Here is a 22,928-nt window from a genome sequence, read left to right as displayed (position 1 = left end):
CCCCTCAGGGACGTTGTCCTGTCCCTGTGTCCCTGTGTCACTGTGTCCCTGTCCCCTCAGGGACGTTGTCCTGTCCCTGTGTCACTGTCAGTGTCACTGTCCCTGTGTCACTGTCACTGTGTCACTCTGTCACTGTGTCACTGTCCCTGTCCCCTCAGGGACGTTGTCCTGTCCCTGTGTCACTGTGTCACTGTCCCTGTCCCCTCAGGGACGTTGTCCTGTCCGAGAGCGAGGCGGAGCCGGACGGGTCCCAGAACGTTCTGGAACTGCCCCAGAACTGCGCCGGGCGCGGCAACGCCGTGACACAGCAGAGCGCCGTGAGACTGACCGAGGTGACACTGAGGGGACATTGGGGACACTGAGGGGACACTGGGGACATCAATGGGCAACGCCGTGACACAGCAGAGCGCCGTGAGACTGACTGAGGTGACACTGAGGGGACATTGAGGGGACACTGAGGGGACATCACTGGGGACATTGGGGACATCAATGGGCAACGCCGTGACACAGCAGAGCGCCGTCAGACTGACTGAGGTGACACTGAGGGGACATTGGGGACATTGGGGTGACACAGCAGAGCGCCGTCAGACTGACTGAGGTGACAATGGGGACACTGAGGGGACACTGAGGGGACATTGGGGACATCACTGGGGACACTGGGGACATTGGGGTGACACAACAGAGCGCCGTGAGACTGACTGAGGTGACACTGAGGGGACATTGGGGACCCTGAGGGGACGCTGCGGTGGCACACGGGGGGTTGGGGACAGGTGGGGGAGGTGCCCAGGTGACACCGCAGCTCACCGGGGTCCCCCGTGTCCCCTGTCCCCTGTCCCTCTGTCCCCCTGTCCCTGTCCCCTGTCCGTCTGTCCCTGTCCCCTGTCCGTCCGTCCGTCTGTCCCAGATCGGGCCCCGTCTGACGCTGCAGCTGCTGAAGGTGGAGGAGGGGCTGGGCCAGGGCAACGTCCTGTACCACGGCCTGGGTGAGTGACACACCTGGCACAGGTGAGGGGACACACCTGGGACACACCTGGCACAGGTGACACACCTGTACCACGGCCTGGGTGAGTGACACACCTGGGACAGGTGAGGGGACACACCTGGGGACACGGCCTGGGTGAGTGACACACCTGGCACAGGTGAGGGGACAGGTGACACACCTGGGGACAGGGGACACACCTGTACCACGGCCTGGGTGAGTGACACACCTGGCACAGGTGACACACCTGGGGACAGGTGAGGGGACACGGCCTGGGTGAGTGACACACCTGGGACAGGTGAGGGGACACACCTGGGTGAGTGACACACCTGTACCACGGCCTGGGTGAGTGACACACCTGGGACAGGTGAGGGGACAGGTGAGGGGACACACCTGGGGACAGGGGACACACCTGTACCACGGCCTGGGTGAGTGACACACCTGGGGACAGGTGAGGGGACACACCTGGGGACAGGGGACACACCTGTACCACGGCCTGGGTGAGTGACACACCTGGGGACAGGTGAGGGGACAGGTGAGGGGACACACCTGGGGACAGGTGACACACCTGTACCATGGCCTGGGTGAGTGACACACCTGGGACACACCTGGGGACACACTTGGGACAAGTGAGGGGACACACCTGGGGACAAGGGACACGGCCTGGGTGAGTGACACACCTGGGACACACCTGGGACAGGTGAGGGGACACCTGTGACAATATGAGGAGGATCTCACCTGTGCCAAGGTGTCCCCAGGTGTGTCCAGGTGTGCCCCAGCTGTCCCCAGCTGTCCCTAGCTGTGCCCCAGGTGTGCCCCAGCTGTCCCCAGGTGTGCCCCAGGTGTACCCAGCTGTCCCCAGGTGTCCCCAGCTGTGCCCAGGTGTGCCCAGGTGTGACCCAGGTGTCTCCCCAGCCCCCAAGGGGGAGGAGGAGCTGCGGGCGCTCCTGGCCCGGCGCGAGCGGCGGCTGCAGGTGAGGGCGGAGCGGCGGCGGCAGCAGGAGCAGAACCTGGAGAGGAAACGGCAGCAGAGGGAGCGGCACAGGTGAGCCTGGGACAGGTGGGACTGGGACAGGTGGGACAGGTGGGACTGGTGGGACTGGGACAGGTGAGACAGGTGAGACTGGGACAGGTGAGACTGGTGGGACTGGGACAGGTAGGACTGGGACAGGTGAGACTGGGACAGGTGACACAGGTGGGACTGGGACTGGTGGGACTGGCACAGGTGAGACAGATGGGACTGGGACAGGTGAGACTGGGACAGGTGAGACTGGTGAGGGTGGGACTGGGACAGGTGAGACTGGTGAGACTGGGACAGGTGGGACTGGGACAGGTGAGACTGGGACAGGTGAGACTGGTGGGACTGGGACAGGTGGGACTGGTGAGACTGGCACAGGTGGGACAGGTGAGACAGGGACAGGTGGGACTGGCACAGGTGGGACAGGTGAGACAGGGACAGGTGGGACTGGCACAGGTGGGACAGGCTCAAGTGTGCCAGGGACACAGGTGAGGGTGGCAGGGGGCTCCCAGGTGCGGAGAGTGACACAGGTGAGGAGAGTGACACAGGTGAGGACAGGAGGGTCACACAGGTGAGGATAGGAAGGTGACACAGGTGAGGACGGGAAGGTGACACAGGTGAGGACAGGAGGGTGACACAGGTGAAGGTGACACAGGGGAAGGTGACACAGGTGAGGACAGGAGGGTGACACAGGTGAGAACAGGGTGACACAGGTGAGGGTGACCCAGGTGAGGACAGGAAGGTGACCCAGGTGAGGCTCCCCAGGTGTCCCCTCACCTGTCCCCACCTGTCTGTCCGCAGGCAGCGCAGCCTGGCCGGGATGGGCCGGGTCCCAGGTGGCCCAGGTGGCCCCGCAGGTGACGCCGGCGGTGACAGCGACGTCGAGGACCCCGGCGCACCTGAGGCAGGTGAGGCCGAGGCGTCGGACGAGGACGAGGCCGAGTATTACAGACAGGAGCTGGGGGAGGAGCCTGACACAGGTGAGCCGGGGGGGCAGGTGAGGTTGGGGGGTAAAAGGAAATTTTGGGGTGTTCCAGGTGAGGTTTGGGATGTTCCAGGTGAGGTTTGGGGGGGTAAAAGGAAATTTTGGGGAGTTCCAGGTGAGGTTTGGGGTGTTCCAGGTGAATTTTGGGATGTTCCAGGTGAGTTTGGGGGGATAAAAGGAAATTTGGGGTGTTCCAGGTGAGGTTTGGGGAGTTCCAGGTGAGGTTTGGGGAGTTCCAGGTGAAGTTTGGGGGATAAAAGAAAATTTTGGGGAGTTCCAGGTGAGGTTTGCGGTGTTCCAGGTGAATTTTGGGGAGTTCCAGGTGAGGTTTGGGGAGTTCCAGGTGAATTTTGGGGAGTTCCAGGTGAGTTTGGGAGGATAAAAGGAAATTTTGGGATGTTGCAGGTGAATTTTGGGATGTTCCAGGTGATTTTGGGGAATTCCAGGCAAGGTTTGGGGAGTTCCAGGTGAATTTTGGGAAGGTGTCGGGTGATTTTGGTGTTTCCAGGTGAGTTTTGGGGAGTTCCAGGTGAGGTTTGGGATGTTCCAGGTGAGTTTTGGGATGTTCCAGGTGATTTTTGGGTTGTTCCAGGTGAATTCTGGGCAGTTCCAGGTGACTTTTGGGGGGTCCATGTGAGTTTTGGGATGTTCCAGGTGAATTTTGGGGGGTCCAGGTGAGGTTTGGTGTTTCCAGGTGAATTTTGGGGTGTTTCAGGTGATTTTAGGATTTTCCAGGTGAGTTTTGGGGAGGTTTCAGGAGATTTTGGGATTTCCCAGGTGAGTTTTCCCTCCCCGGAAGTGGCTGATGATGCCAAAACTCCTGAATTTCCGTGATTTGGGATCAAAGTAAACGCTCTGACACTTCCGGGGCCCTCCTGGCACCCCAAATCCCAATTTTTTCCCCAAATCCCAAAATTTTATCCCTGAATTCCTCTTTTTTCCCTCCCCAACCCCTTTTTTTTCTCTAAATCCCAATATTTTTCCCCTCAAATCCCATTTTTTTCTCCCAAATCCCATTTTTATTCCCCTAAATCCCAATTTTTCCCCTCTAAATCTCAATTTTTCCCCCCAAATCCCAATTTTTCCCCTCTAAATTCCCATTTTTCCCCTCTAAATTCCCATTTTTTCCTCTTTTTCCCCCAGATTTGTTCCCTGGCTGCTCCAAGAGGAAGCGAAGCCCCTCGGCCGCGCCCCGAGCCCGGAAACGACGGAAGGGGAGCCCAAAATCCACCCCAGGAACCCCAAAATCCACCCCAGGAACCCCAAAATCCACCCCAGGAACCCCAAAATCCACCCCAGGAACCGCAAAATCCCACCCAGGACACCCCAAAAATCCCAAATCCCACCCCAGGAAACCTGGAACCCCCAAATCCCAACAGGAAACCCCAAATTCCCAACCTGGAACCTCCAAATCCCACCCAGGACACCCCAAAAATTCCAAATCCCACCCAGGACACCCCAAAAATCCCAAATCCCACCGGGGGAAGCTCCTGAGCCCCCGGAAAATCCCAAATTTCCCTCGGCCGGGACGGAACCGAAAAAGGAAAAACTGAGAGGGGGAAAAAAACCCAAAATTTTGGGATTTTGGGACCCCCCTGATCCCGCTGGGATCGGGAATTTGGGGTCTCTGGGACGGATTTGGGGTCCTGACGGAATTTTGGGATTTCCCAGAAAGAATTTGGGATCCCCCAGGGGAATTTTGGGATCCCCCCAGGGGAATTTTGGGATCTCCCAGAGGAATTTTGGGATCCCCCAAAAGAATTTTGGGATCCCCCCAGGGGAATTTTGGGATCCTCAAGGGGAATTTTGGGATTTCCCAGAGGAATTTTGGGATCCCACAGGGGAATTTTGGGATCTCCCAGAGGAATTTTGGGATCCCCCAAATCCAGGGGGATTCACCCCCAAAAAAAAGGGGAGAAAACAGAAGAAAAGGGGAACAACCCGAAAAATGTGGGGGAAAAATCCCAGAAAAAGGAAAAAAATCCCCAAAAAAGGTGAAAAAAAGGCAGGAATAAAGTTGGATCCACCCAGGAATCTGAGTTGCTCTTTTTTTCCAGGAAAAATTTCATTTTTCTACCCCAAAAATCCCAATTTCCCACCAAAAAATCCCATTTCCCACCCACAATTCCCATTTTCCCACCCAAAATCCCCAAATTCTCATCCCAAATTCCCATTTCCCTCCCCAATTCCCATTTCCCAACCAAAAATTCCAATTTACCACCCCAAAATTTCTATTTTCCCCCCAAAATTCCCATTTTCCCCCAAAATTTCCCCATTTCCCCCCAGAATTTCTGATTTCCACCCCAAAATTCCCATTTTTCCACTTCAAACTCCCATTTTTCCCTCCTAAATTCCCAATTTCCTTCCAAATTCCCGATTTCCCCCACAAAATTCCCGATTTCTCAGCCCAAAATTCCCATTTTTTACCTGAAATTCCCGTTTTTCCACCTCCAATTCCCAACTTTCCCCAAAATTTCCCATTTTCTCCCCAAAATCCCGGGACGGGGGCGGTGCCAGAACCCAGAGCTTTATTGAACTGGGACCAACTGGGCCAAACTGGGACCCCAAACTGGGACCAACTGGGATGAACTGGGTCCAAACTGGTCCAAACTGGGATCCACTGGAGCCAACTGGGAGCGGCTCAGTTGGTGGAGGGCCTGGGGGGAGGAAAAAGGGAGAGAGGGGTGAGGGGGACCCCCAGGTGTGCCCAGGTGTGCCCAGGTGTGTGCTCAGGTGTGCCCAGGGGAGTGCCCAGGTGTGTGCCCAGGTGAGTGCCCCAGGTGTGTGCCCAGGTTTGTGCCCAGGTGTGCCCCCAGGTGTGTGCCCAGGTGTGCCTAGGTGTGTTCCCAGGTGTGCCCAGGTATACCCAGGTGAGTTCCCAGGTGTGCCCAGGTGTGCCCAGGTGCCCCCAGGTGTGCCCAGGTGTGTCCCCACTCACTTGGCCCACTCCACGTTGAGGATCAGGTGGGTGTGACACTGACTGTACCCCCCCAGATGAGTTCCCAGGTGTACCCAGGTGTGCCCAGGTGTGCCCAGGTGTGTCCCCACTCACTTGGCCCACTCCACGTTGAGGATCAGGTGGGTGTGACACTGACTGTAACCCCCCAGCCGTGCCCAGCTGTACCCAGGTGTGCCTCCAGGTGCCCCCAGGTGTGCCCAGGTGTGTCCCACTCACTTGGCCCACTCCACGTTGAGGATCAGGTGGGTGTGACACTGACTGTACCCCCCCAGGTGAGTTCCCAGGTGTACCCAGGTGAGTTCCCAGCCGTGCCCAGGTGTGCCCAGGTGTGTTCCCAGGTGTGCCCAGGTGTGTCCCCACTCACTTGGCCCACTCCACGTTGAGGATCAGGTGGGTGTGACACTGACTGTACCCCCCCCGCTGTACCCAGATGAGTTCCCAGGTGTGCCCAGGTGTGCCCAGGTGTGTTCCCAGGTGCCCCCAGGTGTGCCCAGGTGCGCACTCACTTGGCCCACTCCACGTTGAGGATCAGGTGGGTGTGACACTGACTGTACCCCCCCAGATGAGTTCCCAGGTGCCCCCAGGTGTACCCAGCTGTGCCCAGGTGTGTCCCACTCACTTGGCCCACTCCACGTTGAGGATCAGGTGGGTGTGACACTGTGGATATACCCCTAGCCGTGCCCAGGTGAGTTCCCAGGTGTACCCAGCCGTGCCCAGGTGTACCCATGAGTTCCCAGGTGTGCCCAGGTGTGCCCAGGTGTGTCCCACTCACTTGGCCCACTCCACGTTGAGGATCAGGTGGGTGTGACACTGACTGTACCCCCCCAGGTGAGTTCCCAGGTGTACCCATGAGTTCCCAGGTGTGCCCAGGTGCCCCCAGGTGTGTCCCCACTCACTTGGCCCACTCCACGTTGAGGATCAGGTGGGTGTGACACTGTGGATATACCCCTAGCCGTGGCCAGGTGAGTTCCCAGGTGTACCCATGAGTTCCCAGGTGTTCCCAGGTGCCCCCAGGTGTGTCCCCACTCACTTGGCCCACTCCACGTTGAGGATCAGGTGGGTGTGACACTGACTGTACCCCCCCAGGTGAGTTCCCAGGTGTACCCAGGTGAGTTCCCAGCCGTGCCCAGGTGTGCCCAGGTGTGTTCCCAGGTGTGCCCAGGTGTGTCCCCACTCACTTGGCCCACTCCACGTTGAGGATCAGGTGGGTGTGACACTGACTGTACCCCCCCAGCTGTACCCAGGTGAGTTCCCAGGTGTACCCATGAGTTCCCAGGTGTACCCATGAGTTCCCAGCTGTGCCCAGGTGAGTTCCCAGGTGTGCCCAGGTGTGTGCCCAGGTGTGTCCCACTCACTTGGCCCACTCCACGTTGAGGATCAGGTGGGTGTGACACTGACTGTAACCCCCCAGATGAGTGCCCAGGTGTGCCCAGCCGTGCCCAGGTGTACCCAGGTGAGTTCCCAGGTGTACCCAGGTGTGCCCAGGTGAGTTCCCACGTGTTCCCAGGTGTACCCATGAGTTCCCAGGTGTGCCCAGGTGTGTGCCACTCACTTGGCCCATTCCACGTTGAGGATCAGGTGGGTGTGACACTGACTGTACCCCCCCAGGTGTGCCCAGGTGAGTTCCCAGCCATGCCCAGGTGTTCCCAGGTGCCCCCAGGTGTGCCCAGGTGTGTCCCCACTCACTTGGCCCACTCCACGTTGAGGATCAGGTGGGTGTGACACTGACTGTAACCCCCCAGCTGTGCCCAGGTGAATTCCCAGGTGTACCCAGGTGAGTTCCCAGGTGTGCCCAGGTGTGCCCAGGTGCCCCCAGGTGTGCCCAGGTGTGTCCCACTCACTTGGCCCACTCCACGTTGAGGATCAGATGGGTGTGACACTGACTGTACCCCCCCAGCTGTACCCAGGTGTGTTCCCAGGTGCCCCCAGGTGTGCCCAGGTGTGCCCATGAGTACCCAGGTGTACCCAGGTGTTCCCAGGTGTGCCCAGGTGTGCCCAGGTGCGCACTCACTTGGCCCACTCCACGTTGAGGATCAGGTGGGTGTGACACTGACTGTACCCCCCCAGGTGTACCCAGGTGAGTTCCCAGGTGTGCTCAGGTGTACCCAGGTGCCCCCAGGTGCCCCCAGGTGTGCCCAGGTGTGTCCCACTCACTTGGCCCACTCCACGTTGAGGATCAGGTGGGTGTGACACTGACTGTAACCCCCCAGATGAGTTCCCAGGTGTACCCAGCCGTGCCCAGGTGAGTTCCCAGGTGAGTTCCCAGCCGTGCCCAGGTGCCCCCAGGTGTGCCCAGGTGTGTCCCCCCACTCACTTGGCCCACTCCACGTTGAGGATCAGGTGGTCGTAGCCGAAGCCGGACACGCCGGCGATCGCCCGCGCCGCGTCCTCGCGCCGGTGGAAGCTGATGAAGGCGAAGCCCTGCAAGAGCCCGGGGTCAGCGCCCGGCGCACCTGGCGCACCTGGCGCGCCCGGCCCCGCCCCCCCGCGCCCAGGTGACCTTGGACTGGCCCGTGGTCTTGTCCTTGGCCAGGTAGATGCGGGAGATGGAGCCGAAGGGGCGGAACAGCTCCTGCAGGTCGGTCTCGCGCGTGTCCTCCGACAGGTTGGTGACGCGGATGGTAGCGTTGTCGTCGGCTGGGGGGGCGCAGGTGAGGGCGGGGCGGCCTCAGGTGCGCGCTCAGGTGCGCCCCAGGGCGACTCCCGGCCGCCCCAGGTGTGGGGGTTTATCCCCCAGGTGTCCCCAGAGTTCTTCAGGGGTCCCCAAAAGTCGCCCAGGTATCCCCAGGTGTATCCCAGGTGTGTCCCAGGTATCCCCAGAGCCCCCCAGGTGTGTCCCAGGGATGCCCAGGTGTGTCCCAGGTATGCCCAGGTGTGTCCTGGGTATGCCCAGGTGTCCCCAAAAGCCCCCAGGTATCCCCAGGTGTGTCCCAGGTATCCCCAGAGCCCCCCAGGTGTGTCCCAGGTATCCCCAGAGCCCCCCAAGTGTGTCCCAGGTATGCCCAGGTGTGTCCCAGGTGTGGCCCAGGTGTCCCCAGGTGTCCCCAGGTGTCCCCAAAAGCCCCCCAGGTATCCCCAGGTGTGTCCCAGGTATTCCCAGGTGCCCCCAGGTGTGGTTTGATCTCCCCCAGGTGTGCCCAGCTGTGGTTTTTACCACCCCAGGTATGGTTTTACCCCCCCAGGTGTGTTATTACCCCCCCCAGGTGTGCCCAGGTGCCCCCAGGTGCCCTCACCTCGGCGGTTGGGCTGCATGGACTCCCCGCACCAGCTGGCCCCATCCCTCAGGTGTGGTTTTACCCCCCCAGGTGTGCCCAGGTGTGGTTTTACCCCCCTCAGGTGTGGTTTTACCCCCCCCAGGTGTGTTGTCACCCCCCCAGGTGTGCCCAGGTGCGCTCACCTCGGCGGTTGGGCTGCATGGACTCCCCGCGCCGGCTGGCCCCGTCCCTCAGGTGTGGTTTTACCCCCCTCAGGTGTGGTTTTACCCCCCTCAGGTGTGGTTTTACCCCCCCCAGGTGTGCCCAGGTGTGGTTGTCACCCCCCCAGGTGTGCCCAGGTGCGCTCACCTCGGCGGTTGGGCTGCATGGACTCCCCACGCCGGCTGGCCCCGTCCCTCAGGTGTGGTTTTACCCCCCCAGGTGTGGTTTTTACCCCCCCAGGTGCCCCCAGGTGTGCCCAGGTGTGCCCAGGTGCGCTCACCTCGGCGGTTGGGCTGCATGGACTCCCCGCGCCGGCTGGCCCCGTCCCTCAGGCTGGGCGGGACGTACTTGCCCGTCTTGCTCACCTGAGCGGCCACCGGCTCCGGCTCTGCAGGTGGGACAGGTGAGGGACAGGTGAGACAGGTAAAGGGACAGGTGAGACAGGTGAGGACAGATAAAGGGACAGGTGAGGGACAGGTAAAGGGACAGGTGAGACAGGTGAGGGACAGGTGAGACAGGTGGGAGACAGGTAAAAGGACAGGTGGGACAGGTGAGGGACAGGTAAAGGGACAGGTGGGACAGGTAGAACAGGTAAAGGGACAGGTGAGACAGGTGAAGAACAGCCCAAGCAGCTCCTTCTGAACGGGGCCACCACAGGTGACCTTGGGCCCACGTAACCGTACAAAAATGGGAAAAACACGGGAAAAATTCCCAAAATTCCCAAAAAAAGTGGGATTTGGGGTTTGGGATCAGGGATTTGGGATCTGGGATCAGGGATTTGGGGTCCCACCTCAGGGCAGTTTCTCCTTCTCGCCCGTGGACAGCCCCAGCTGCTCGGCCAGCTCCTTCTGCACGGGGCCACCACAGAACCGTACAAAAACGGGAAAAACGCAGGAAAAACGCGGGAAAAATTCCCAAAATTCCCAAAAAAGGGGGGATTTGGGGTTTGGGATCAGGGATTTGGGGTCCCACCTCCGGGCAGCTTCTCCTTCTCCACCACGGACAGCCCCAGCTGCTCCTTCTGCACGGGGCCACCATGACAACAACGGGGCCACCACAGATCACCTTGGGCCCACGTAACCATACAAAAAATGGGAAAAACGTGGGAAAAATTCCCAAAAAAAGCAGGATTTGGGGTTTGGGATCAGGGATTTGGGGTCCCACCTCCAGGCAGTTTCTCCTTCTCGCCCATGGACAGCCCCAGCAGCTCCTTCTGCACGGGGCCACCGCAACAACAACGGGGCCACCACAGGACGGTACAAAAACGGGAAAAACGCGGGAAAAATTCCCAAAATTCCCAAAAAAAGCGGGATTTGGGGTTTGGGATCAGGGATTTGGGGTCCCACCTCCGGGCAGCTTCCCCTTCTCCACCATGGACAGCCCCAGCAGCTCCTTCTGCACGGAGCCACCACAAAAACAACGGGGCCACCACAGAACCGCACAAAACTGGGAAAAATATGGGAAAAATTCCCAAAAAAAGCAGGATTTGGGGTTTGGGATCAGGGATTTGGGGTCCCACCTCCGGGCAGCTTCTCCTTCTCGCCCGTGGACAGCCCCAGCTGCTCCTTCTGCACGGGGCCACCATAACAACAACGGGGCCACCACAGGTGACACCAGGCCACACAGAACCGTACAAAAATGGGAAAAATATGGGATAAATTCCCAAAATTCCCCAAAAAAAGTGGGATTTGGGGTTTGGGATCAGGGATTTGGGGTCCCACCTCCGGGCAGTTTCTCCTTCTCGCCCGTGGACAGCCCCAGCTGCTCAGCCAGCTCCTTCTGCATGGAGCCACCACAGAAACGTACAAAAACGGGAAAAACGCAGGAAAAACGCGGGAAAAATTCCCAAAATTCCCAAAAAAGGGGGGATTTGGGGTTTGGGATCAGGGATTTGGGGTCCCACCCCTGGGGCAGTTTCTCCTTCTCCACCATGGACAGCCCCAGCAGCTCCTTCTGCACGGGGCCACCACAGGTGACACCAGGGCCACCACAGGTGACACCAGGGCCACCACCGCTCCCAGCGTGACACGGAATTGGGAAAAATGCGGGAAAAATTCCCAAAATTCCCCAAAAAGCAGGATTTGGGGTTTGGGATCAGGGATTGGGGGTCCCACCTCCAAGAAGTTCCTCCTTCTCCACCATGGAGAGCCCCAGCAGCTCCTTCTGCACGGGGCCACCAAAACAACAACAGGGCCCCCGCAGAAACGCACAAAAACGGGAAAAACGCAGGAAAAACGCAGGAAAAGTTCCCAAAATTCCCAAAAAAATGGGATTTGGGGTCTGGGATCAGGGATTTGGGGTCCCACCTCCAGGCAGTTTCTCCTTCTCGCCCGTGGACAGCCCCAGCTGCTCGGCCAGCTCCTTCTGCATGGAGCCACCACAGAATCGTACAAAAACGGGAAAAACGCAGGAAAAACGCGGGAAAAATTCCCAAAATTCCCAAAAAAGGGGGGATTTGGGGTTTGGGATCAGGGATTTGGGGTCCCACCTCCGGGCAGTTTCTCCTTCTCGCCCGTGGACAGCCCCAGCTGCTCGGCCAGCTCCTTCTGCATGGGCCCCAGCGTGTCCTTGTAGGGGCAGCGCGTGGTCCAGTGGTCGCCCTTGCAGATGCGGCACGAGACGATCTTCTGGCCCTTGAGCTTGTTCATGGGGTCCTCCTCCTCCTGGCAGTTCAGGTCCTGCGAGGGGACACACCTGAGCACACCTGGGCACACCTGGGCACACCTGGGGACACACCTGAGCACACCTGGGGACAGCTAAGGACAGCTAAGGACAATTATGGACACACCTAGGGACACAGGTGGGCATGGGGCACACCTAGAGATGTTCATGGGGTCCTCCTCCTCCTGGCAGTTCAGGTCCTGCGAGGGGACACACCTGAGCACACCTGGGCACACCTGAGCACACCTGGGGACACACCTGAGCACACCTGGGGACAGCTAAGGACAGCTAAGGACAATTATGGACACACCTAGGGACACAGGTGGGCATGGGGCACACCTAGGGATGTTCATGGGGTCCTCCTCCTCCTGGCAGTTCAGGTCCTGAGAGACAGGGGACACACCTGAGCACACCTGGGGACACACCTGAGCACACCTGGGGACAGCTGGGAACAGCTATGGACACACCTAGGGACACAGATGGGCATGGGGCACACCTAGGGATGTTCATGGGGTCCTCCTCCTCCTGGCAGTTCAGGTCCTGAGGGACAGGGACACACCTGAGCACAGCTGGGACACCTGGGCACACACCTGAGCACACCTGAGCACACCTGGGAACACACCTGAGCAAACCTGGGGACAGCTGGGGACAGCTAAGGACAGTTATGGACACACCTAGGGACACAGGTGGGCATAGGGCACACCTAGAGATGTTCATGGGGTCCTCCTCCTCCTGGCAGTTCAGGTCCTGGGGGACAGGGACACACCTGGGGCACACCTGGGCACACACCTGAGCACACCTGGGCACACCTGGGGACAGCTGGGGACAGCTATGGACACACCTAGGGACACAGATGGGCATGTGGCACACCTAGGGATGTTCATGGGGTTCTCCTCCTCCTGGCAGTTCAGGTCCTGAGAGACAGGGGACACACCTGAGCACACCTGGGGACACCTGGGGACAGCTAAGGACAGCTATGGACACACCTAGGGACACAGGTGGGCATGGGGCACACCTAGAGATGTTCAGGGGGTCCTCCTCCTCCTGGCAGTTCAGGTCCTGAGGGACAGGGACACACCTGAGCACAGCTGGGCACACACCTGAGCACACCTGGGCACACCTGGGGACAGCTAGAGACACCTGGGGACACACCTAGGGACACAGGTGGGCATGGGGCACACCTAGGGATGTTCAGGGGCTTCTCCTCCTCCTGGCAGTTCAGGTCCTGAGGGACAGGGACACACCTGGGCACACCTGGGGCACACTGGGTACACACCAGGGCACACCTGGGGCACACCTGGGGACACACCTGAGCACACCTGAGCACACCTGGGCACACCTGTGCCTACCTCCTTGCTGGTGATGAAGGTCATGAAGACGTCATCGCTCACGGTCGTCGTGGCCACGTTGGGCCCGGGGGCGTCGAACTCGGAATTCCCAAATTTCTTCCAGTTCTGGGGGGGAAAAAAAAAACGGGAAAAGGAGCCTGAAAATCCTGGGAAATCGGGGATTCCAGCCCCGTTCCCGTGGCAACGCCCAAATCCCATTTCCCATTCCCAGGTAAATCCCAATTCAATTTTCCCCATTCCCAGGTAAATCCCATTTCCCATTCCCAGGTAAATCCCATTTTCCCCAGGTACATCCCATTCCTAATCCCATTTTTCCTATTCCCCATTTCATTTTTCCCAATCCCATTTTCCCCATCCCAATCCCATTTTAATCCAATTTTTTCCATTCCCATTTTCCCCATTTCAATCCAAATTTTCCCATTCCCAATCCCAATTTCCCCATTCCCCATCCCAATTTCCCCATTCCCAATCCCATTTTAATCCCAATTTCCCCATTCCCAATCCCAATTTCCCCATTCCCCATCCCAATTTCCCCATTCCCAATCCCATTTTAATCCCAATTTCCCCATTCCCCATCCCAATTTCCCCATTCCCCATCCCAATTTCCCCATTCCCCATCCCAATTTCCCCATTCCCCATCCCATTTTCCCCATTTTAATCCCATTTTCCCCATTCCCAATCCCAATTTCCCCATTCCCAATCCCAATTTCCCCATTTTGATCCCAATTTCCCCATTCCCAATCCCATTTTCCCCATTCCCAATCCCAATTTCCCCATTCCCAATCCCAATTTCCCCATTCTGATCCCAATTTCCCCATTCTGACCCCATTTTTTAATCCCATTCTGATCCCATTTTTTAATCCCATTCTGATCCCATTTTTTAATCCCATTCTGATCCCATTTTTTAATCCCATTCTGATCCCATTTTTCCCCACCTTGCGCCGGGCCACGGCCTTGGAGGCTTTGCGGGTCTCGATCCGGAACGTTCGGATGATCTGGGACGGGAAAAATGCGGGAATGGGGCCGGGAAACCCCAAAACCCCAAATTGGGGATCCACAGCTGACAAATTTGGGAATTCTTGGAACACCTGACCCCAAAAAAAACCCAAATTTGGGAATTCCTGGAGCACCTGATCCCAAAAAACCCAAATTTGGGAATTCCTGGAACACCTCATCCCAAAAAACCCCTAATTTGGAATTACCTGGAACACCTGACCCCAAAAAGCCCCAAATTTGGGGTTACCTGGAACACCTGATCCCAAAAAACCCAAATTTGGGGTTACCTGGAACACCTGAATCGCTAAAAAGCCAAATTTGGGGTTCAGAGGTGCCAATTTTGGGGCTCAGGTGCCAATCTTGGGGTCAGAGGTGCCAAATTTTGGGCTCAGTTGCCAATTTTGGGATTCAGAGGTGCCAAATTTGTGGCTCAAAGGTGCCAAATTTGGGGCTCAGAGGTGCAAGATTTGGGGTCCAGAGGTGCCAAATTTGGGGCTCAGAGGTGCCAACTTTGGGGCTCAGGTGCCAAATTTGGGGTTCAGGTGCCAAATTTGGGGCTCAGAGGTGCCAATTTTGGGGCTCAGGTGCCAAATTTGAGGTTCAGAGGTGCCCACCTGTGCCCACCTGTGCCCCCCATGCCCACCTGTACCCACCTGTGCCCACCTGTGCCCCCGTGCCCACCTTGACCTTGCGCCCGTCCTCCTCCTCGCGGTACTCGGTGATGGTTTTGATGTTGCCATTGACGACCTCCTTGGGGGAGGGGAGGGGACCTGGGGACAGGGACAGGTGAGCCCCAGGTGTGCCCAGGTGTGTCCCCAGGTGTCCCCAGGTGTGCCGAAGTACCCCCAGGTGTGTACCAGGTGTCCCTGCGTATGTCCCTCCTCCCCCAACTGTCCCCAGGTGTGTCCCAGCTGTCCCCAGGTGTGCACCCAGGTGTGTCTCACGTGTCCCTGGGTATGTCCCTCCTCCCCCAGCTGTCCCCAGGTGCCCCCAGGTATGTCCCTCCTCCCCAGCTGTCCCCAGCTGCCCCCAAGTGTGTCCCAGGTGTCCCCAGGTGTGTCCCAGGTGTCCCCAGGTGTGTCACCAGGTGTGTCCCAGCTGTCCCCAGGTGTGTCCCCAGCTGTCCCCACCCATCCTCAGGTGTGTCCCAGCTGTCCCCACCCATCCCCAGGTGTGTCCCAGGTGTGTCCCCAGGTGTCCCCTCTCACCTCCCTTCAGCAGCTCGGCCTCGGCGCTGGAGGGGCCGCCCAGGACCCCGGGCAGGGGCAGATCCTTCAGCAGCTCGCTGGTGATCACCTTGTCTGGGGACACCTGGGGTCACCTGGGCTCAGGTACAGCCTCACCTGGGCTCAGGTACAGCCTCACCTGGGCCCAGGGACCCTCACCTGGGACCAGGGACCCTCACCTGGGCTCAGGTACAGCCTCACCTGGGCTCAGGGACCCTCACCTGGGCTAAGGGCACACCTGGGCTCAGGGCACACCTGGGCTCAGGTACAGCCTCACCTGGGCTCAGGTACAGCCTCACCTGGGCTCAGGTACAGCCTCACCTGGGCTCAGGGACCCTCACCTGGGCTCAGGGACCCTCACCTGGGCTAAGGGCACACCTGGGCTCAGGTACAGCCTCACCTGGGCTCAGGGATCCTCACCTGGGCTCAGGGCACACCTGGGCTCAGGTACAGCCTCACCTGGGCCCAGGGACCCTCACCTGGGCTCAGGGATCCACACCTGGGCTCAGGGCACACCTGGGCTCAGGTACAGCCTCACCTGGGCTCAGGTACAGCCTCACCTGGGCTCAGGGCACACCTGGGCTCAGGTACAGCCTCACCTGGGCCCAGGGACCCTCACCTGGGCTCAGGGACCCTCACCTGGGCTCAGGGATCCACACCTGGGCTCAGGGCACACCTGGGCTCAGGTACAGCCTCACCTGGGCTCAGGTACAGCCTCACCTGGGCTCAGGGATCCTCACCTGGGCTCAGGGCACACCTGGGCTCAGGTACAGCCTCACCTGGGCTCAGGGATCCTCACCTGGGCTCAGGTACAGCCTCACCTGGGCTCAGGTACAGCCTCACCTGGGCTCAGGTACAGCCTCACCTGGGCCCAGGGACCCTCACCTGGGCTCAGGTACAGCCTCACCTGGGCTCAGGGACCCTCACCTGGGCTCAGGTACAGCCTCACCTGGGCTCAGGGACCCTCACCTGGGCTCAGGGACCCTCACCTGGGCTCAGGTACAGCCTCACCTGGGCTCAGGGACCCTCACCTGGGCCCAGGGACCCTCACCTGGGCTCAGGTACAGCCTCACCTGGGCACATCACCCCAGCCTTGCCCAGCCCCTGGAACAGCTCTCTGTCCCCAAGGCGCCACCAATGACAGGTATGACACGTGTCCCAGGTGCCACCCCTGACAGGTGCCCCCCAACCAGGTGTCCCAGGTGTGACAGGTACCACCCCCAGCAGGTGTCCCAGGTGTGACAGGTACCACCCAGCCCAGCCAGGTGTCCCAGGTGCCACCGCCACCAGGTGTCTCAGGTGTGACAGGTGCCCCCCAGCCAGGTGTCCCAGGTGTGACAGGTGCCACCCCCAGCAGGTGTCCCAGGTGTGACAGGTGCCACCCCCAGCAGGTGTCCCAGGTGTGACAGGTGCCACCCCCCGCAGGTGTCCCAGGTGTGCCACCCCCAGCAGGTGTCCCAGGTGTCCCCCAGCCAGGTGTCCCAGGTGTGACAGGTGCCACCCCAGCAGGTGTCCAGGTGTCACTCACCATCTTCTCCTCCCTCCTCCTCCACCTGGTCAGCCCAGCTGGGCTTGGAGCTGTGGGGACACAACGGCCTCAGGTGTCCCTGTGCCACCTGGTGCCACCCTCGGGTGCCCTCTTGTCCCTGTCCCCACCAGTGCCACCCTCAGGTGCCCCTGTGCCACCCTCAGGGTCCCTCTGTCCCCTCCAGTGCCACCCTCAGGTATCCCTGTCCCACCTGGGGCCACCCTCAGGGTCCCTCCTGTCCTGGTGCCACCCTCAGGTGCCCTGTGCCACCTGGTGCCACCCTCAGGGTCCCCCTGTCCCTTCCAGTGCCACCCTCAGGTGCCCCTGTCCCCTCCAGTGCCACCCTCAGGGTCCCCCTGTCCCCTCCAGTGCCACCCTCAGGTGCCCCTGTCCCCTCCAGTGCCACCCTCAGGTGCCCCTGTCCCCTCCAGTGCCACCCTCAGGTGCCCCTGTCCCCTCCAGTGCCACCCTCAGGGTCCCCCTGTCCCCTCCAGTGCCACACTCAGGTGTCCTCGTCCCTCCCAGTGCCACCCTCAGGTGCCCCTGTCCCTCCCGGTGCCACCCTCGGGGTCCCTCCGGTCCCTCTGTCCCATCTCCACGCCCCCCCCCTGCCCCTCACGGCCACGACCCCGCTCGAAGCCCCCCGGGACCGCAACCGGGACCTCCGGGACCCCAACCGGGACCGCCCAGGCCTCACAACCGGGACCGGCCGGGCCTCACAACCGGGACCCCAACCGGGACCACCCAGGCCTCACAACCGGGACCGGCCAGGCCTCACAACCGGGACCCCAACCGGGACCGGCCGGGCCTCACAACCGGGACCCCAACCGGGACCGCCCAGGCCTCACAACCGGGACCGGCCAGGCCTCACAACCGGGACCCCAACCGGGACCACCCAGGCCTCACAACCGGGACCGCCCCGGCCTCACAACCGCGACCCCAACCGGGACCGCCCAGGCCTCACAACCGGGACCGGCCAGGCCTCACAACCGGGACCGCCCAGGCCTCACAACCGGGACCCCAACCGGGACCGGCCGGGCCTCACAACCGGGACCGCCCCGGCCTCACAACCGCGACCCCAACCGGGACCGGCCGGGCCTCACAACCGGGACCGGCCAGGCCTCACAACCGGGACCGGCCAGGCCTCACAACCGGGACCGGCCAGGCCTCACAACCGGGACCCCAACCGGGACCGCCCAGGCCTCACAACCGGGACCGGCCGGGCCTCACAACCGCGACGTCCCGAGCGGGCCCCACCAGGCCCCGAGCCCGCCTTGACCCCGCTCCCGGATCCCCATTGCCGATCCCCATTCCCGATCGCGGTTCCTGATCCCAATCCCGGTTCCCATCCCCGGTTCCCGCTCCCGGTTCCCGGTCCCCTCACGCAGCCACAGGCCCGATGCCGCCGCCGCCGCTCCCGATCCACCTCAGAAAACTCCATCCCGGCCCCAGTCCCGGTTCCCGCCCCGATCCCGGTTCCCATTCCCGCCCCCGGGTCCCACTCCCCCCCTCACTCGTAGTCCCCGGTCGGCATCGCCTCCGCCGCCCTCACGCCGCCACACCGGAAAGGCCGCCCGCCACTTCCGGCCCGAGCGCGTCACTTCCGGCGGGGGGGAAGGCGGGAAGCGCCACGCGCGGGGCATGGCGGGAAGCGGTTGCTAAGCAACGCCGCCATGGGGTTTGCGGCCTGCTCGTAGCGCGGCGGAGAGAATTGTTTTTAATTGTTTATAACTTATAGGCGCGATTTATTTGAAGAAATATTACAACATATAAAAACTACATAAAGTATCGAGTTCCACCTTGTACAAAGCGGCCGCGGGGGGTTGGGTACAATGCGATAAAAACGGGGGGGAGGGGCCGGGCCCTGAGGGCCCTGAGGGGAGGTTGGAGCAGCACAGAGAGCGTGGGGGGAGGGGAATTAAAAAAAATGATAAAATAAACAAAAGGCAAAGTGGGGAAATCAAAAAGGTTTTGAAAAGGGGGAGAAAAGACAGGAAAAATGCAGAGAAAGGAAAAAAAAAAAAGAGGGGAAAAAAATTGAAAAATGAAGGGGGAAAGAAGGGGTTAAAAAGGGGAAAAAAATAAAGAAAAATAAGAGGAAAAAGGGGGGAAAAGGAAGGGATATAAAGAAGGGGGGAAAATAAAAAAGGAGGGAAAAAGACAAAAAATGAGAAAAGATGGAAAAATAAAGAGGGAAAAGCAGAAAGAAAGGGGAAAAAGAAAAAAGGGGGGAAAGAAAAAAAAAGGGGGGGAAAGGAAATAAAAGAAGGAAAAGGGAAAAAAGAAAAAAGAGAAATAAAAGGAGGAAAGGGCTAAAAAAAAGAAAAAAATGGGGGGAAAAAAACCAAAAAAAAAAGAAAAAAGGGGGAAAAAGAAAAATGGGGGAAAAAAGAAAAACGGGGAAAAAAGTAAATAAAAGAAAAAAAATGAAAGAAGGAAAAGGGGGAGAAAAAAGAAAAAATGAGGGGAAAAAAAAGGAAAAAAGGGGAATAAAAATAAAAAAAAAAGGGGAATAAAAAGAAAAAAGGGGAAAAAGAAATAAAAAGGGAATAAAAAGGGGGAAAAAAAGGCAAAAAAGGCAAAAAAGGCAAAAAGGCGAAAAGGCGAAAAGGGCGATGAGGGCAAAGCCCCGCCCCCCCGCCCCTCCCCCCCCCGGCTCCGCTCCCGGCTCAGGCGGCGCCCGACGGCTCCGGGACAGCGCGGGGACCTGCGGGGACAGTGGGGGACAGTGGGTGACAGGGTGGGGACAGGGAGGGGACAGGGAGGGGACAGGGAGGGGACAGGGAGGGGACAGCGAGGGGACAGTGGGTGACAGGGACGGGACAGGGACGGGACAGGGAGGGGACAGGGATGGGACAGCGCGGGGACCTGCGGGGACAGCGAGGGGACACTGAGGGGACAGCGAGGGGACAGGGATGGGACCTGCGGGGACAGCGAGGGGACAGGGATGGGACAGGGACGGGACAGCGAGGGGACAGCGCGGGGACCTGCGGGGACAGCGAGGGGACAGCGAGGGGACACTGAGGGGACAGTGGGTGACAGGGACGGGACAGGGTGGGGACAGGGAGGGGACAGGGAGGGGACAGCGCGGGGACCTGCGGGGACAGGGAGGGGACAGGGAGGGGACAGGGACGGGACAGCGCGGGGACCTGCGGGGACAGGGAGGGGACAGCGAGGGGACAGTGGGTGACAGGGTGGGAACAGGGAGGGGACAGGGATGGGACAGCACGGGGACCTGCGGGGACAGCGAGGGGACACTGAGGGGACAGGGAGGGGACAGGGAGGGGACAGCGAGGGGACAGTGGGTGACAGGGACGGGACAGGGAGGGGACAGGGAGGGGACACTGAGGGGACAGGGAGGGGACAGCGAGGGGACAGTGGGTGACAGGGTGGGGACCTGCGGGGACAGGGACGGGACAGGGAGGGGACAGGGAGGGGACAGGGAGGGGACAGGGTGGGGACACTGAGGGGACAGGGAGGGGACAGCGAGGGGACAGTGGGTGACAGGGACTGGACAGGGTGGGGACAGGGAGGGGACAGGGATGGGACAACGGGTGACAGGGATAGGACAGGGAGGGGACAGCGCGGGGACAGGGTGGGGACACTTGGGGACACTGGGGCAGTCACTCAGTGGTCACTCACACTCATGGTCACTCAGCGGTCACTCAGTGGTCACTCAGGGTCACTCACAGTCACTCAGTGGTCACTCACGGTCACTCACGGTCACTCAGTCACTCAGTGGTCACTCACAGTCACTCAGTGGTCACTCAGTGGTCACCCAGTGGTCACTCACAGTCACTCAGTGGTCACTCAGTGGTCACTCACAGTCACTCTGGTCACTCAGTGGTCACTCAGTGGTCACTCAGTGGTCACTCACAGTCACTCAGTGGTCACTCAGTGGTCACCCAGTGGTCACTCACAGTCACTCTGGTCACTCAGCGGTCACTCAGTGGTCACTCAGTGGTCACCCAGCGGTCACTCACAGTCACTCACGGTCACTCAGTGGTCACTCACAGTCACTCAGTGGTCACTCACGGTCACTCAGTGCTCACTCACGGTCACTCACAGTCACTCAGTGGTCACTCAGCGGTCACTCACAGTCACTCAGTGGTCACTCAGCGGTCACTCACAGTCACTCAGTGGTCACTCAGCGGTCACTCAGTGGTCACTCAGGGTCACTCACGGTCACTCAGTGGTCACTCAGTGGTCACTCTGGTCACTCAGTGCTCACTCACGGTCACTCAGTGGTCACTCAGTGGTCACTCAGTGGTCACTCAGCGGTCACTCAGTGGTCACTCAGGGTCACTCACCGGCCGTGTCCTGGCGCAGCTTGGCCGCAGCGCAGGCCTTGATCTCCAGCCCGATGGCCTTGGCCAGGGGAGGGGGCACCGCGTTCCCCACCTGGGGACAGACGGACAGACGGACGTGGGAGAGAGGGACAGCGGGACAGACAGGGGACAGACAGGGGACAGACAGGGGACAGAGGGACAAACGGACAGGGGACAGGGACATGGGAGAGAGGGACAGTGGGACAGTGGGACAGTGGGACAGTGGGACAGTGGGACAGTGGGACAGTGGGACGGGGACAGACAGAGGATGGGGGACATGGGGACAGAGGGACAAAGGGACAGAGGGACAATGGGACAAAGTGATAATGGGACAAGAGGACAAAGGGACAAAGGGATAATGGGACAAGAGGACAAAGGGACAATGGCCAAGGGGACAATGGACAAAGGGACAATGGACAAAAGGGACAATAAACAAAGGGACAAGGGGACAATGGACAAGGGGACAGGGGACAAGGGGACAAGAGGACAAAGGGACAAGAGGACAAAGGGACAACGGCCAAGGGGACAACAGCCAAGGGGACAATGGCCAAGAGGACAATGGCCAAGGGGACAAAGGGATAATGGCCAAGGGGACAATGGCCAAGGGGACAAAGGGACAACGGCCAAAGGGACAATGGCCAAGAGGACAAAGGGACAATGGCCAAGGGGACAATGGCCAAGGGGACAATGGCCAAGAGGACAAAGGGACAATGGCCAAGGGGACAAAGGGACAATGGCCAAGAGGACAAGGGGACAAAGGGACAAATGGCCAAAGGGACAATGGCCAAGGGGACAAAGGGACAATGGCCAAGGGGACAAAGGGACAATGGCCAAAGGGACAATGGCCAAGGGAACAATGGACAAAGGGACAATGGCCAAGGGGACACTGGCCAAGAGGACAAAGGGACAAGGGGACAGCGGCGGGTGGCACCCACCTGCCGGTGCTTGTCCAGGATGTTGCCGAAGAGCCGGTAGGTGTCGGGGAAGCCCTGGGAGCGCGCGCACTCCCGCACGCTGACCACGCGGTGCTGCTCGGGGTGCAGCACGCGGCCCTGCAACGCCAGGGGACACCGTCACACCCCGGGGGGACACGGGGGGACACGGGTGACCGTCACAGCAGCGTGGGGACATGGGTGACCGTCACACCCAGTGGGGACACTGGTGACCGTCACACCCCGGGGGGACACTGGTGACCGTCACACCCCGGGGGGACACGGGTGACCGTCACACCCCGGGGGGACACAGGTGACCGTCACACCCAGTGCGGGACATTGGTGACTGTCACACCCAGTGCGGGACATTGGTGACTGTCACACCCAGTGGGGACACTGGTGACCGTCCCACCCAGTGGGGACACGGGGGACCGTCACACTAAGTGGGGGACATTGGTGACCGTCACACCCAGTGGGGACACTGGTGACCATCACACCCAGTGGGGGACACTGGTGATCATCACACCCAGCGTGGTGACCCCCACAGACCG

At 60.1% G+C, this 22,928-nt stretch overlaps 3 protein-coding genes across 4 annotated transcripts in view; 1 reads left to right on the top strand and 2 right to left on the bottom strand.

Moving 5' to 3' along the window:
- Window positions 1-5,005, top strand: part of LOC311164399 (suppressor of SWI4 1 homolog) — a gene marked incomplete at its 5' end in the record, with an annotated part of 31,775 nt that extends 26,770 nt beyond the window's left edge. Inside the window, 5 exons of the mRNA XM_084223838.1 lie at window positions 209-332; window positions 905-983; window positions 1,895-2,024; window positions 2,799-2,977; window positions 4,126-5,005. Coding sequence (XP_084079964.1) covers window positions 209-332; window positions 905-983; window positions 1,895-2,024; window positions 2,799-2,977; window positions 4,126-4,535 — 922 coding nt within the window. The 3' untranslated portion in view covers window positions 4,536-5,005. The remainder of the gene's footprint in view (window positions 1-208; window positions 333-904; window positions 984-1,894; window positions 2,025-2,798; window positions 2,978-4,125) is intronic.
- Window positions 5,006-5,496: 491 nt separating this feature from the next.
- Window positions 5,497-18,722, bottom strand: EIF3G (eukaryotic translation initiation factor 3 subunit G; the record flags this gene model as incomplete). 2 transcript variants are annotated; one of them, XM_084223970.1, is made up of 11 exons in its annotated part: window positions 18,632-18,722; window positions 17,118-17,167; window positions 15,572-15,664; window positions 15,045-15,133; window positions 14,303-14,362; window positions 13,368-13,472; window positions 11,846-12,035; window positions 9,638-9,745; window positions 8,442-8,578; window positions 8,256-8,362; window positions 5,497-5,639 (listed from the first exon to the last, which is right to left on the bottom strand). In XM_084223970.1, exons 1-11 carry the CDS (start codon window positions 18,649-18,651, stop codon window positions 5,624-5,626), a joined length of 975 nt encoding a protein of 324 aa, XP_084080096.1. In that variant the 5' UTR covers window positions 18,652-18,722. The 2 variants fall into 2 exon arrangements, with proteins under 2 accessions (XP_084080096.1, XP_084080097.1); XM_084223971.1 differs by lacking the exon at window positions 5,497-5,639 and having other exon boundaries at window positions 8,252-8,362.
- Window positions 18,723-19,786: 1,064 nt separating this feature from the next.
- Window positions 19,787-22,928, bottom strand: part of DNMT1 (DNA methyltransferase 1) — a gene marked incomplete at both ends in the record, with an annotated part of 39,776 nt that continues 36,634 nt past the window's right edge. Inside the window, 3 exons of the mRNA XM_084223837.1 lie at window positions 19,787-19,824; window positions 21,428-21,518; window positions 22,381-22,497. Coding sequence (XP_084079963.1) covers window positions 19,787-19,824; window positions 21,428-21,518; window positions 22,381-22,497 — 246 coding nt within the window. The remainder of the gene's footprint in view (window positions 19,825-21,427; window positions 21,519-22,380; window positions 22,498-22,928) is intronic.

The sequence above is a fragment of the Fringilla coelebs genome (genome assembly GCF_963513975.1).
Source record: "Fringilla coelebs genome assembly, chromosome: 32".
In the NCBI taxonomy this organism is placed as follows: Eukaryota; Metazoa; Chordata; class Aves; order Passeriformes; family Fringillidae; genus Fringilla; species Fringilla coelebs.
Note: the sequence above shows the minus strand (reverse complement) of the source record. Positions and strands in the feature narration are given on the sequence as shown.